At 41.2% G+C, this 15,606-nt stretch overlaps 1 protein-coding gene across 2 annotated transcripts in view; it reads left to right on the forward strand.

Moving 5' to 3' along the window:
- Positions 1-15,606, forward strand: part of DLGAP2 (DLG associated protein 2) — a 928,742-nt gene that overhangs the window by 89,434 nt on the left and 823,702 nt on the right. For both annotated transcript variants that reach the window (XM_037985419.2, XM_073017908.1), the window contains exon 2: positions 12,616-12,717. In XM_037985419.2, the coding sequence (XP_037841347.2) occupies positions 12,703-12,717 (15 nt within the window). In that variant the 5' untranslated portion in view covers positions 12,616-12,702. The remainder of the gene's footprint in view (positions 1-12,615; positions 12,718-15,606) is intronic.

Below are 15,606 nucleotides of genomic sequence, written 5' to 3' on the forward strand. Positions count from 1 at the left end.
AGTTGAGGTCTTAGAACATTTCTATTCATGTTCTGAGGACTTTACCTGAATAATTCATTGAGTCCTTACACATAGCGTACGAGGTAAGTCTTATTATTTTCATGTGCACACTAGGAAACAGGCATGGAGACTTTATGTAACTATGTCCTGAGGATGTTTTACTAGTAAGGGCTGGATCCTGAATTCAGACCCTGATTCACATCCCATAAACCAATGTGCTATGCGGAACACCTGTAAAACAGGAATAGGTAGTTTTGTAAAATGACCAATCAGAAATACTATGAACATTGGGAGACCGAGGCAGATGGATCACGAGGTCAGGAGATCAAGACCATCCTGGCTAACACAGTGAAACCCTGTCTCTACTAAAAATACAAACAATAAAATAAAATTAGCTGGGTGTGGTGGCAGGCACCTGTAGTCCCAGCTACTCGGGAGGCTGAGGCAGGAGAATGGTGTGAACTCAGGAGGTGAAGCTTGCAGTAAACCGCGATCACGTTACTGCACTCCAGCCTGGGCAACAGAGCAAGACTCCATCTCAAAAAAAAAAAATTATGAACATTATAGCTCTTGAAGTGAAAACTCGGTAGATATTTCTAGATCAGATATAGCTGAAGAAAAAATTAATGGACTAGATTTAGCTAAAGAAATTTCCTAGTGTTAAGCATAAAAAGATAGAACATGAGAAAGCGTGTTAATGGAGTGGATATATCTGAAAAGCAAAAAAAATAGATCCATTAGAAGCTAAAGAAGGAGGTAACAGAAAGGTGGGTGTCGTAGTCCATGTGTGTTGCTGCAATCAAATACTTGAGACTGGTTTCTTGATAAACAACAGGAGTTTATTTGTCAGAGTTCTGGAGGCCGAGAGTCCAAAGTCAAGGTACAGCAGACTTGGGGTCTGGTGAGGGCTGCTGTCTGCTTGTAGGGTGGTGCCCTGTGTCTGTGTCCTCCGAAGGGAGGAGCACTGTGTCCAGACTTGGCGGAGGAGCAGAACACCCTGTTCCCTCAAGCCTTTTTATGAGGGCCGTAACCCATCCATGGAGGCTTTGCCCTTGTGACTTAAGTTTTAGTATGTGAATTTTGGAGACATTTTCAGACCATCACAGTGGTCAATCAGTATTTGAGATTAAAATGGCAGATAATTTCCCCAAATTGAGAGAAAATCCTTTCAGATGGAAACATTGTATCACCTGCTAAGCAGAAATAAAGATAAATTCTATGCCCTGATATATCACTGTAAAATTTCACTGTGTCGAGGATGACAACAAAATCCTAAGCAACTTGGTAAAGAAAATATAAATTGGTTATAGATTGGTCAATAATGCCTTAACAATAATACTAGAAGAAGATATTTATTGAATGTCTTGAATTCTATCCCTAATATACCTATCATTTGATACTGAGGGCAAATAAAGACATTTTCAGACTTGGCAAGTTCACAGAGGCCATACTGAAAGGAAGACAAGAAGATGCAAAAGAAGAATACTTTGGAGCATGAGGAAAACGAACCTAGAAGGATGTTAGAAAAGAGATCAAAGAAACATAAGTAATTCAGGTATTAATTAATATGTAGATATTAATTTTACTGTTGGTAATATGCTCTCTCTTTGTTTAATAAGAAACTGTCCCTGATGATATATGTAACAATATCAGAGCAGGGTGAGGGTGAGGGGGATGTGAGCCTGGAGGGAAGGGACGTGTGCTGAAGTTCTTTTGTTGAAGAGGCTGCTAGAAATACTGACTAATTAGTGGCTTTATTAGGAAAATGTGCATATATAATTGCATAATCTAAAACTTTAAAGGGAGAAGTACAGCGTATGGGCACTGAAAAAGTAGAAAGTATAATTCCTATCTGTAGAGGCCAGGAAAACAGAAAAAAAGTACAAAGAAAAACATGGTACATTAACAAACATGAAACATTACAATAAAACAAGTTCCAGTATATCATTGATCACAGTAAATGTGAACGGATGAAACTCATACATTAAAAACAAAGATTCTCAGATTAGAATAAATACAACGTTGAGTTGTCTGCTGTTTATTATTTCTTAATTTTTTACATTAATAGGTTTTTGGGGAACGGGAGGTGTTTGGTTACATGAATAAGTTCTTCAGTAATTTCTGAGATTTTGGTGCACGCATCACCTGAGAACAGTGTACACTGTACCCAACGTGTAGTCTTTTATCCCTCACCACCGCCCATCCTTTCCCGAGTCCCCAAAGTCCAATTTATCATTCTTATGCCTTTGTGTCCTCATAGCTTAGCTCCCACCTACAAGGGAGAGCATACGATGTTTGGTTATCCATTCCTGAGTTCCTTCAATTAGAATAGTAGTCTCCAGTTCCATCCAGGTTGCTGTAAATGCTGTTAATTCATTCCTTTTCATGGCTGAGTAGTATTCCATGGCATATATATACTATAGTTTCTTTATCCACTTTATCTTTTTTGTATAATAACTTCTTTTTCTCTGCATAGATAGCTAGTAGTGGGATTGCTGGGTCAAACAGTAGATCTACTTTTAGTTCTTTAAGGAATCTCCACACTGTTTTTCATAGTGGTTGTACTAGTTTCCATTCCCACTAACAGTGAAAAAATATTTCCTCTTCACCCATCCACACCAACATCCATTATTTTTTGATACTTTGTTTATGGCCATTCTTGCAGGAGTGAGGTGGTATTGCATTGTGGTTTTGATTTGCATTTCCCTAATAATTAGTGATGTTGAGCATTTTTTTCATATGCTTGTTGGCAAGTTGTATATCTTTTGAGAATTTTCTATTCATGTCCTTAGCCCATTTTCTGATGGGATTGTTTGTTTTCTTTTCTTGCTGATTTGAGTTATTTGTAGATTCTGGATATTAGTCCTTTGTCAGATGTATAGATTGTGAAGATTTTCTCCCCCTCTGTGGGTTGTCTGTTAACTCTGCTGATTATTTCTCTTGTTGTGCAGAAGGTTTTTAGTTTAATTAAGTCTCATCTTTGTTTTTGTTGCATTTGCTTTTGGGTTCTTGGTCATGAAGCCTTTGCCTAAGCCAATGTCTAAAAGGGTTTTTCCAGTGTTACCTTCTAGAATTTTTACGGTTTCCAGTCTTAGATTTAAGTCTTTGATCCATCTTGGGTTGATTTTTGTATAAGGTGAGAGATGAGGATCCAGTTTCATTCTTCTATATGTGGCTTGCCAATTATTTGTTGAATAGGGTGTCCTTTTCCCACTTTATGTTTTTGTTTGCTTTGTCAAAGATCAGCTGGCTGTAAGTATTTGGCTTTATTTCTGGGTTCCCTCTTCTGTTCCATTGGTCTATGTGCCTATTTATACCAGTATCGTGCTGTTTTGGTGACTATGGCCTTATAGTATAGTTTGAAATCAGATAGTGTGATGCCTCCAGATTTGTTCTTTTTGCTTAGTCTTGCTTTGGCTATGTGGGCTCTTTTTTGGTTCCATGTGAATTTTAGAATTGTTTTTTCTAATTCTGTGAAGAATGGTGGTGGTATTTTGATATGAATTACATTGAATTTGTAGATTGCTTTTGGCAGTATGGTTATTTTCACAATATTGATTCTACCCATCCATGAGCATGGAATGTGTTTCTGTTTGTTTGGGTCATCTGTGATATCTTTCAGCAGTATTTTGTAGTTTTCCTTGTAGAGGTCTTTTGCCTCCTTGGTTAGGTATATTCCTAAGTATTTTACTTTATTTTTGTTTCAAGCTATTGTGAAAGGGATTGAGTTCTTGAGTTGATTCTTAGCTTGATCACTGTTGGTGTATAGCAGAACTACTGATTTGTGTCCATTAATTTTGTATCCTGAAACCTTTGCTGAATTCATTTACCAGTTCTAGGAGCTTTCTGGATGAGTCTTTAGGGTTTTCTAGGTATACAATCATATCATCAGCAAACAGTGACAGTTTGTCTTCCTCTTTACCAATTTGGATGCCCTTTATTTCTTTCTCTTGTCAGATTGCTCTGGCTAGGACTTTCACTACTATGTTGAATAGAAGTGGTGACAGTGGGCATTCTTGTCTTGTTCAGGTTCTCAGGGGTAATGCTTTCAACTTTTCCCCATTCAATATAATGTTAGCTGTGGGTTTGTCATAGATGGCTTTTATTACCTTAAGGAATGTCCCTTCTATGCTGATTTTGTTGAGGGTTTTAATCATACAGCGATGTTAGATTTTGTCAAATACTTTTTCTGCATCTATTGAGATGATCATGGGATTTTTGGTTTTAATTCTATGTGGTGTATCACATTTATTGATTTACATATGTTAAATCATCCCTGCATACTTGTTATGAAATCCACTTGATTGTGGTGGATTATCTTTTTGATATGCTGTGAGATTTGGTTTGCTTGTATTTTGTTGAGGATTTTTACATCTATGTTCATCAGGGATGTTGGTCTGTTTTTGTTGTTGTTGTTGTTGTTGTTGTTGTTGTTATGTCCTTCCCTGGTTTTGGTATTAGTGTGATACTGGCTTCATAGAATGATTTAGGGAGGATTCTCTCTTTCTGTGTCTTTGGAATAGTGTCAATAGGATTGGTACCAATTCTTCTTTGAATATCTGATAGAATTCAGCTGTGAGTCTGTCTGGTCCTGGACTTTTTTTTTTTTTTTTTTTTTGGCAATTTGTTTTTTATTGTTTCAATCTTGCTGCTTGTTATTGGTCTGTTCAGAGATTCTATATCTTTCTGGTTTAATCTAGGAGGGCTGTATATTTCCAGGAATTTATCTATCTCCTCTAGGTTTTCTAGTTTATGTGCATAAAGGTGTTCATAGTAGCCTTGAATGATCTTTTATATTTCTGTGGTATCTGTTGTAATATCTTCTGTTTTGTTTCTAATTGAGCTTATTTGGATCTTCTCTCTTCTTTTCTTGTTTAATCTTGCTAATGGTCTATGAATTTTATTTATCTTTTCAAAGAACCAGCTTTTTGTTTTATCTTTTGTATTGTGTTTTCTGTTTGTTTTAGTTTAGTTTAGTTCTGCTCTGTTCTTCATTATTTCTTCACTTCTGCTGGGTTTGGGTTTGGATTATTCTTGTTTCTCCGGTTCCAGGAGGTATGACCTTAGATTGTCTTTTTGTGCTCTTTCAGACTTTTGATGTAGGCATTTAATGCTATGAACTTTCCTCTTAGCACTGCTTTTGCTGTATCCCAGAAGTTTTCATAGGTTATGTCACTATTATCGTTCAGTCAAAGAATTTTTTCATTTCCATCTTAATTTCATTTTTGACCCCACAGTCATTCAGGAGCAGTTTATTTAATTTCCATGTATTTGAATGATTTTGAGGGTTCCTTCTGGAGTTGGTTTCCAATTTTATTGCACTGTGTTCTGAGAGAGTACTTGATATAATTTTGATTTTCTTAAATTTACTGAGATTTGTTTTCTGGCCTATCATGTGGTCTGTCTTGGAGAATGTTCCATGTACTGATGAACATAATGCATATTCTGTAGTTGTTGGGTAGAATGTTCTGTAAATACCTGTTAAGTCCATTTGTTGTAAGGTATAGTTTAAGTCCATCGTTTCTTTGTTGACTTTCTGTCTTGATGATCTGTCTAGTGCTGTCAGTGAAATATTAAAGTCCCCCACTCTTATTGTGTTTTCATCTATCTAATTTCTTAGATGTAGTTGCCATTGTTTTATAAATTTGGGAGCTTCAGTGTTAGGTACATATATATTTAGAATTGTGATATTTTCCTGTTGGACTAGTCCTTTTGTCAGTATATAATGCCTATCTTTGTCTTCTTAAAATGCTGTTGCTGTAAAGTTTGTTTTGTCTGATATAAGAATAGTTACTCCTGCTTGCTTTTGATGTCCATTTGCATTGAATATTTCTTCCACTCCTTTGTTTTAAGTTTATGTGAGTCCTTATGTGTTAGGTGAGTCTCCTGAAGACAGAAGAAACTTGGTTGGTGAATTCTTATTCATTCTACCATTCTGTATCTTTTAAGTGGAGCATTTAGGCCATTTACATTCAATGTTAGTATTGAGATGTGAGGTACTATTCCATTCATCATGCTATTTGTTGCCTGAATACCTTGGGGGTTTTTTTTTTTTTTCATTGCATTATTGTTACATGTAATAGGTCCTGTGAGATTTATGCTTCAAGGAGTTCTATTTTGGTGTATTTCAAGATTTAAAGCTCCTTGTAGCAGTTCTTATAGTGCTGGCTTGGTAGTGGGGAATTATCTCAGCATTTGTTTATCTGGAAAAGAGTGTATCTTTCCTTCATTCATGAAGCTTAGTATTACTGGATGCAAAATTCTTGGCTGATAATTTTTTTTTGTTTAAGGAGGCTAAAAATAGTACCCCAGTGCCTTCTAGCTTGTAGGGTTTCTGCTGAGAAATCTGCTGTTAATCTGATGGGTTTTCCTTTATAGGTTACCTGATGCTTTTGCCTCACAGCTCTTAAAATTGTTTCCTTTGTCTTGACTTTGGATAACCTGATGACTATGTGCTGAAGGTGATCTTTTTGTGATGAATTTCCCATGTGTTCTTTGAGATTCTTGTATTTGAGTGTCTAGATCTCTAGCAAAGCCAGAAAGTTTTCGTTGATTGTTCCCTCAAATATGTTTTCCAAATGGTTAGATTTCTCTTCTTCCCTGGAAACAGAAATTATTCTTAGGTTTGTACATTTAACACAGTCCCAAACTTAGAGGCTTTGTTCCTATTGAGCAGATCACGAGGTCAGGAGATGGAGACCATCCTGGCTAACATGGTGAAAGCCTGTCTCTACTAAAAATTAAAAAAAAATTAGCCAGGTGTGGTGGCAGGCACCTATAATCCCAGTTCCTCAGGAGGCTGAGGCGGGAGAAGGTCCTGAACCTGGGAGGCAGACCTTGCAGTGAGCGGAGATCATGCCACTGCACTCCAGCCTGGGTGACAGAGTGAGACTCTGTCTCAAAAAAAAAAAAAGTTATATTTTCTTTGTCTTTGATGGGTTGGGCTAATTTGAAAGCCTTGTCTTAAGCTCTGAAGTTCTTTCTTCAGCTTGTTCGATTCTATTGCTGAGATTTTCCAGTGCATTTTGCATTTCTCCAAGTTTGTACTTGATTTCCAGAACTTATGATTGTTTTTTATTTATGCTATCTATTTCACTGAAGAAGGTTTCTTTCATATCCTGTATTATGTTTTTTCATTTTGTTAGTTGGACTTCACCTTTCTCTGGTGCCTCCTTGATTAGCTTAATAATTGACCTGAATTCTTTTTCTGGCAATCAGATTTCTTCTTGGTTTGGATCCATGGCTGGTGAGGTAATATGATCTTTTGAGGGTGTTAAATAACCTTGTTTTATCCTGTTATCAGAATTGTTTTTCTGGTTCCTTCTCATTTGAGTGGACTACATCAGAGGGAAGATCTGGGATTCAAGGGCTGCTGTTCAGATTCTTCTCTCCAATGGGGTGCTCCCTTGATGTGGCTTCCCTTAGGTATGTGGCTTCCTGGGAACCAAACCGTAGTGATTGTTTTTGCTCTTCTGGGTCCAGCCACCCAGTGGAGCTACCAGGCTCTGAGCTGGTGCTGGGGGGTGTCTGCAGAGTCCTGTGATGTGATTTTTATCTTCAAGTCTTGCAGATGTGGATACCAGCACCTGCTCCGGTGGAGGGGGCGGGGGAATGAAATGGGCTCTGTGAGGGTCCTTGGTTGTTTTTGTTTAGTGTGATGGTTGGTCTCCAGCCAGGAGGTGGCGCTTTCAAGAGTGCATCAGCTGTAGTCCCATAGGGAGGAAGCAAACTTGCCCAAGGGTCGCCTGCTTAAATATTCAAGTTTCTCAGGCAGTGGGCAGGGCCATAGAGCTCCCAAGATAGTATGACCTTTGTTTCAGCTACAGGGTGGATAGAGAAAGACCACCAGGTGAGGGGCAGGGATAGGCATGTCTGAGCTCAGACTCTCCCTGGGTGGGGCTGGCTGTAGCTGCTGTGGGGGATGGGAGTGTGGGTTCCAGGCCAATGGAGTTGTGTTCCCAGGGGGATTATGGCTGCCTCTGCTGAGTCACACAGGTCACTGGGGAAGTGGGGGAAAGCTGGCAGTGACAGACGTCACCCCACTCCCCCACAGCCTGCTGTCCTAAAGGTTGGTCTCACTCCCACTGTGCCCCACCAACAGCACCGAGTCTATTTCCAGGCAGCCAGTAACCCCCTGAGAATTTTCCCTGGAACTTTCCCTGGACCACAAGCGTCCCCATTGAGAAAGTGCAGACTCACAGTTTTTCGACATTTCAGGGAGTCCGCAGCAGTGATCCAGCTCCTTCCAAGGGTCTGTGGATTCTCTTGGCTTTCCTAGTATGTTCCTGCCATAGTTCTTGGGGCAAAAGTTCATGACGTGAGTCTCTATATGCTGCTCTGTCCATCCAAGTGGGAGCTGCAAGTTAGTCCTGCTTCCTATCTGCCATCTTAATCCTCTCCGCTGTTTAAAAGAACACGTGTAAACTGTGCCGAGAATAGGAAACTTGTGACAAGATTTATAAAGAAAATAAAGAGACAATTCAGGAATATACAGTTAGTGAAAAATGTGATAGAATCATAAAGTTAGAAAGAACAGAAGATGATCTGTAGAAATTTTTGCTGAGAAATTTGAAAATCAAGATAAATGATTGGTTTTCTTGGTGACTATAAATGATATAAATTGATTCAACAAAACTTAGAAAAATTTAATGGAGCAGTAACCATAGAAAAATAAAAAATTTTCATAGATGTCTCTTTATAAGAGGAACTGGCTCAGAATTTTTTTTTTTTTCTAGACGGAGTCTCACTCTGTTGCCCAGGCGGGAGTGCAGTGGCGTGATCTCGGCTCGCTGCAAGTTCTGCCTCTTGGGGGGTTCCCACCATTCTTCTGCCTCAGCCTCTCGAGTAGCTGGGACTACAGGCACCTGGCACCACGCCCGACTAATTTTTTTTTTGTATTTCTAGTAGAGACGGGGTTTCACCATGTTAGCCAGGATGTTCTCGATCTCCTGACCTCGTGATCTGCCTGTCTCAGCCTCCCAAAGTGCTGGGATTACAGGTGTGAGCCACCGTGCCCGGCCAGAACTGGTTCAGATATTTTATAGATAAATTCTTTACAACCTTTTAGGAAATGATCATTTTATGTTATCTCAGACTAATAAGCATCACTCTCATTTAATGACTGAATCCAGAATTTGATAAATGTCGCAGAAAAGGGCTGACCTTATTTAAGAATATATAAATTTCCTACCCAAAATGTTAGCCAACTGAATCTAGTTAGATGTTAAGTATGAGCATAAGCTTTGCCTCATAAGTGCAATATTATTTTAATAATAGTATCTCTGTGTAGTAATGCATAAGAAAAGGATATTTTTAAAAACCCTCATGACTATATCAGTAGATATCATAGGACCTTTCAGCGATATGGCAGCCACCTGTGATAGAATTCTGAGTGAAATAAATGGCAGGAAACTTCCTCAAAACGGGTCAAGATATCATCAGAAACTCAACAACAAGCAAAGGAGTAAGTGGGAAAATGCTAAACTATGGAGCAAAACGGCAATGCCACAGTTATTACTATTATTCCATTTCTTCTGATGTCTTTATTATCTTGGGAAAATATATGAGAAAAGGTATTAGGAATCAAGAGAGTTATTTTCGTTGGAAAACGGATAGAGACTATACAAAACCCATAAGATAATCAGTAACATTGAGCATGGAGAACATATACGAGATCAGTGAATGAAAATTATTACCTGTACTGTGCATGACAAGGTAGCAGAAAAGTAGGCCCATCCTCAGAAAGAATAAACCTCACAAAATATCTTGGAATGAAACAGAAATGTGTAAGATTTATAGGGAAAAACAATGAAACACTTGGGAGGTACGTAAAACATCACCAAGTACTTGGCGTGGAGCGGTGCTTGTGTGGCCTACTTGGCGTGGAAACATGGCACTTCATGGAAGCGGGGGGTGTGGATTATATCATTTCCATGGAAACTCTTTCCTATTTGGATTGGTCATGAAGGCAGGAATAGGGGAGTGGATTACTTGGTAATGAAGTTAACCTATAAGAACAAATTCACAAGATTGTTCAATAAGATGTGTTAGAGAAAAATCTGAACCGTGAGAGTTCTTGTCTACTAAGAGAAACACACTAGTGCTGTAGGAGATAAATCCATCTGTAGAACACACTCTTTTTTTTTTTTAATTTGTAGTATTCTGGGGTTTTTTTCCATTATTATTATTATACTCTAAGTTCTAGGGTACATGTGCATAACGTGCAGGTTTGTTACATATGCATACTTGTGCCATGTTGGTGTGCCGCACCCATTAACTCGTCAGCACCCATCAACTCGTCATTTACATCAGGTGTAACTCCCAATGCAATCCCTTCCCCCTCTCCCCTCCCCATAATAGGCCCCGGTGTGTGATGTTCCCCTTTCCGAGTCCACGTGATCTCACTGTTCAGTTCCCACCTATGAGTGAGAACACGTGGAGAACACACTCTTTTATGTGGGTAGCGTTTTCAAGTTAGGAAACTTTACTTCAGTAAATTTGTTGGGATAATTGGTTATCCATTGGAGAAAAAATTCATTTCCACCTCATAACTCAACAAAGTTTTAAGCATGTTAAATATGTAATCATTAAAGTTAGTTACAGAAAGTCTAACAGAAAATTTAGTACAATATGTTTTTAAAATTGTAGAGTTGGGAAGATCTTTTAAATCACAGAAATGGTGAAAGAAGGAACTGATAGATTTGGACACATGCATATGAAACCCTTCTGAACTGTTGGAAGATATCATTAGTGGGGCTAACAGGTGAATGACAAACTGAAAAACATTTGCAATGTATAGAATAGATAAGCATCTGGCATATGTAACGAGTTCCTACAAAGTAATGAAAAATTTATCCCCCAAAAGAAAAAAATAAGGAACAGTTTACACGGAAGTGTGTTTGCTCAATAACCACATTAAAAGGTTCCCAGACTCTAGGAAAACAGTGAGAAACTATTTTTTTCTACCAGAGGCAAAAGCAAGAAGATTGTTGATATGTGGCAATTAAATAGAAACCAATGTTTTGGTAGCATTTTGGGGTAATGTGCATATCCTGTGACTCAGTAATTCTATCTAGAAACCTATTCTGCGCAAAGTCACATAATGAGAAGCATTAAAAAATGCATGCAGAATTCTTAGGAAATGGGAAAACTGGAAATAACCTAACTACCCAAGAGTCAGGGATTTGTGGGGCTAAAATAATTGTGACTCATGCCGGGAAAGATTTAGTTCTGTCTGTACAGATATGGAGAAATGTTGATATATTAATAGGAAGTGGATAAGGTTCCTTGAAGAGCAGAATGTGAATTCTAGAAGGGTGGAGAGTTTAACAGTGAGGGATTTGTGGGGCTAAAATAATTGTGATTCCTTAATGCTGGGAAAGATTTAGTTCTGTCTGTACCGATATGGAGAAATGTTGATATATTAATAGCAAGTGGATAAGGCTCCTTGAAGAGCAGAATGTGAATTCTAGAAAGGTGGAGAGTTTAACAGTGAGTGCCTGGAAATGAATATGCAATTTAGTCTGACAATCACATAAAGCGTATGTTAACTGGTTACAAGAAAGCAATGGTTGATTTTCAGTTTGTATATTATTTGATAATGAATATTTCCCAAATGTGCTTGCTACAATAAAAGTCAGCTAATTTTCTTACCTTATTAGGATTTTACATTTGAAAGTAATTACATGGCATTAACTAACTGATCATCAAACAGATGTTTGGTCAGAGATTTTGGTGACAATAACTTTTCAGCAGATAGCAGGCAATGTTCAGCAGCCCTGACCTTCAGGAAAGTTACTATAACATGATCATGGTTTTTAAGGCTATATAAAGTGTATGTAGGAGAGTGTTTTGCAATCACCAGCTCAGTGAGAAGAGTGGCGTATCTTTCCAATATAACTTTATAAACCTAATAAGTCTCCTTAAAAAAAACACAAGTGTTCGTTCTTCCTCCGATTCATTTCTGGCGGGGAATAATAATTTCATGCATTAGTATGCCATGGAAAAAATGAGCACGGAATTTTGTAATTTATCAAAAATCATATATTAGCACCTTCTTTTTGAAAACATGCTACACTGAATTTCATCTGGGTACATAGCATTTTTGTCTCCTGGAAAGAAAATGATCAATTATTAATATTCTCTGGCACTGCTTGTTTCTTGGAATCTGTTTGGTTCTTTACAGAACTGGACTAAGCTCACAGATACCGTTTTTATAACCAATTATATAAGGAATCATCACTCCTGATTTAAAGTATGGTTTCATTATTTTTTTTGGTTCAATATTTCGAAATGGTAAACGTATGTTATTATCATCTCGAATCCTGCTTTAGAATGGAAATAGTAGTTTCCACGACCATGCATCCTGGATCCACTCACGCGGCGCGCCATTCCACGGTCTGACGTACGAACACTTGGTGATTTTTATATACAGTTTCTATGCCTACTTCTTCTTGCCATATTGCTCTTTTCAGCTGATTAATTATTGCTTAGTCTCACTTTTTAATGTACTTTCCGTGTTTTTTGTTTGTTTGTTTTTTGTTTTTTGTTTTCCATGGGGGAGGTTATTTGCCCTTTTTATCACATTTTCCCCATCTCTATCCATTCTTCACCTAGGCTTTCTCGCCATCCGAGGCTTGGCCCTAGCCCTGTGCGGCTTCCCTCGCGGCTGCGGACCCTCTGCCTGTGCCCAGCCCAGCCACAATGGGGACTGCTCAGGTACAGTGTGATCTTACTCTTGCTTCCTTTGTGTGTCCGTCCTGCGGTCCTTACCCAGCATTTGCTTCCTGCCTGCTGTGATGGGCGCTCCACCTGGGGAGGGGGCACAGGGATGACAGGGGCCTGGCCAGACTTGGAAAGAGCCAGGCAGCCGGGCGTGGTAAGGCCGGGGGGTGGGTGTTCCTGGAGCAGAAGCAGGAGAGGCTGCGGACACTGCCCACAGCTTCAGCTGGATGTTTCTCTGTTCAAACAGAGCTGTGTTTACAAACTTCTCATGTGCACGGTGTTTGTTGCTCTGTTATCATTGGCAGTGGTGACAGAATGTTGAGAAATTCGGGAGGCCTGATAGAGGGTAGGAGCAGGGCCGTGTCACTGCCTGTGCTCCGAATGAATCCGTGCATTCACCGAGTGTACGTGTGACTGCAGATTGTCCCCAAATACTGCCAGAATGGAGTTTTTCAAATAGCAGTCTGAACTATTTTCCAGTGGCTTTCCAAGAGCTTTCCTGTGGAAGCTGGTGGTATGTGGGGAAACAGGAGTGCACGTCCACAGGCCTGGGCATGGTGAGACGAGACACAGCCTTCAGACAACAGCGTCCTGGGGCTGTGGATACTACAGTGACCGCTGCCGGGTGCTGCAGGGACTGTCCAGGGAGCCGTGCCCACCTCCTGCAGTCCCCAGACCCACAAGAGCATATTCGAGAGGAGGGTTTTGTCAGTTTACCTGCTGCAGTGCCAGTGGGTGAAGCACACAGTCACGGAGACGGCATTTCACGTGATTTGTTGAAGGGAAGAGAGGATTATGTGTAATACAATCTTATTTCTTATTCCAGAAGTGTTTTGCACTGATGGAAATGTCTAAATTTCAGGGGGGCCATGTTGCTGCAGCTGCCCTGTCATCTCCTTCTGTTTCTTTCCTTCTTTTACGTCTCACTTGGTGGCAGCTTCACACGTTCTGGCTCAGGGTTCCGATACTTTCTGTACCTACTTGGTGGCCTCAGAAGATGGTGTTGACTTCAGGTTGCCAGACCAAATTGCCACCCCAGGAACAGGCAGCTCTTGTTCTGGAATTTTGGGAGCTCTGTGTACAGCTTCTGAGGAGTTGTAAGGCGAGCTTGAATTCATTATTATTTTTTGATATCTGCTTTCCCCTCTGATCAGAAAAGACAGTCCACAGTATGCTTGTCAACTCTCCACTGAAACTCCCTGTAACCAGCTAGGGGCAATTGCTTATTTGTCCTGTGAATTAGTTAGGGTGCTTAATGGCCAAGAAAAAACTCACTCTGGTGGGTTTAAGCAGAAGATAACTTGTTAAAAAGGAAATCAGGCATCCCATAGACCCTTGACCTCCGTCAGCTCCAGCAGTGTGGGGCTCAACAGGAGACCCCGGAGAGCTCTGCACAGACCCCTTCCTGGGACACGCACCCCAGCAGGGATGTGTGGGTGTCAGGATACAGCTATGGCGCCTGCCTCCAGCTGCCAGAGATGTTGATCAAAACGTTTTTGTTGATGTTTGTTTTCGTTTTGTCTTGCACTTTGGAAAGGGGTCATCTGCAGCACGGGGAGCTGTCAGAAGTGCAGGGAGGCCATTTGGGAGCCTGGGGCAGCCAGGACCGGGGAGGCCCGGAGTCTGCAGCCTGAGTCCATCCACCCAGGCTGTCCTCTTGTTCTCTTGTTGTGTGATGTCAATGGCAGCTCCCGTGAGACACAGCTGTCTCTTATAAGATGGACTCCCACTTAGCTTTATCCCAAAGGGGAGTTGCAGTCACACTTGTCGTGTCCCCTAACTCCTAAAGGATCCTGGGACAACATTCCTTCTTCTTTCCTTTCTTCTTACTCCTCCTCTTCCTTTTTCCTTCTTCCTTCTTTCTTCTTTTCTCCCGCTGTCACTCAGGCTGGAATGCAGTGGTACCATCATGGCTCACTGCAGCCTCAACCTCCTGGGCTCAGGTGATCCTCTCACCTCTGCCTCCTGAGTAGCTGGGCCTACAAGTACTTGCCACCACGCCTGGCTAATTTTTGTATTTTTTGTAGAGAAGGGGTTTTGCCACGTTGCGCAGGCTGGTCTTGAACTCCTGGGCTCAAACGATGTCTTCGGCCTCCCACAGTGCTGGGATTGCAGGCATGAGCCCACCATGCTCGGGCGCATTCCTTCTTCTTTCTCTGGGTCAGCACAGCCCCTCTCGATTTAGATGCTCCCAGGATTCCCTGCACGAAATGAGGGAGCGCGTTGGCTTAGTTTTGATATGTAAGTATCTACATGACACAGCAGTGTTACGGGCAGCCTTTATGGTTTGAGGACCCGGTGTTCATGACTCCTGTCCCCACCCCCACCTGTGTTCCCCTTGTCCTGGCCCCAGTCCTGGCTCCGGGAGCTTTCCCTCTGGTGAAGACGACTGCTGACCTCCTGGTGGTTCCTTCTGTGTGGGGTCACTGGGGTCACTGCCATCCTTTGCAAGCCTTAGTAAGTGTAGTAGTACCAGCGATTCAGAGGACCCCGGGTCTGGACACGCTGCCCTCATCAGCAGCAACAGAGGCTCTCCTGCACCCCAGGGACGTGGCCACACCCACTTCCTTTCTGCCTCCTGGTCTGGTGGCACAGGCAGCTCAGCCTCCAGCTGCAATTCATGGAGCACCCCGCATGTCCCTTGGCACCTCACTCTCTGAGGGGACATGGAAGCCGCAGGGCATCAGGGGGCAGGAGACAGAGGTTTTGAGAGGAGCCGCCCCACCTCCATGGTGGTCTCTGGAGCGATGTCTTCTGGCTGCGGGACAAGCAGCACCCTGTGTTGGCTCCAGGTGCGAGTAAGATACCCACCACATCCTGCAGGAGCCGGCTTGAGAAACCCCCAGAACTCACCGTGGACCCGGCCAGAGGAGGGTTCTTCCT

The sequence above is a fragment of the Chlorocebus sabaeus genome, chromosome 8 (assembly GCF_047675955.1).
Source record: "Chlorocebus sabaeus isolate Y175 chromosome 8, mChlSab1.0.hap1, whole genome shotgun sequence".
NCBI lineage: Eukaryota > Metazoa > Chordata > Mammalia > Primates > Cercopithecidae > Chlorocebus > Chlorocebus sabaeus.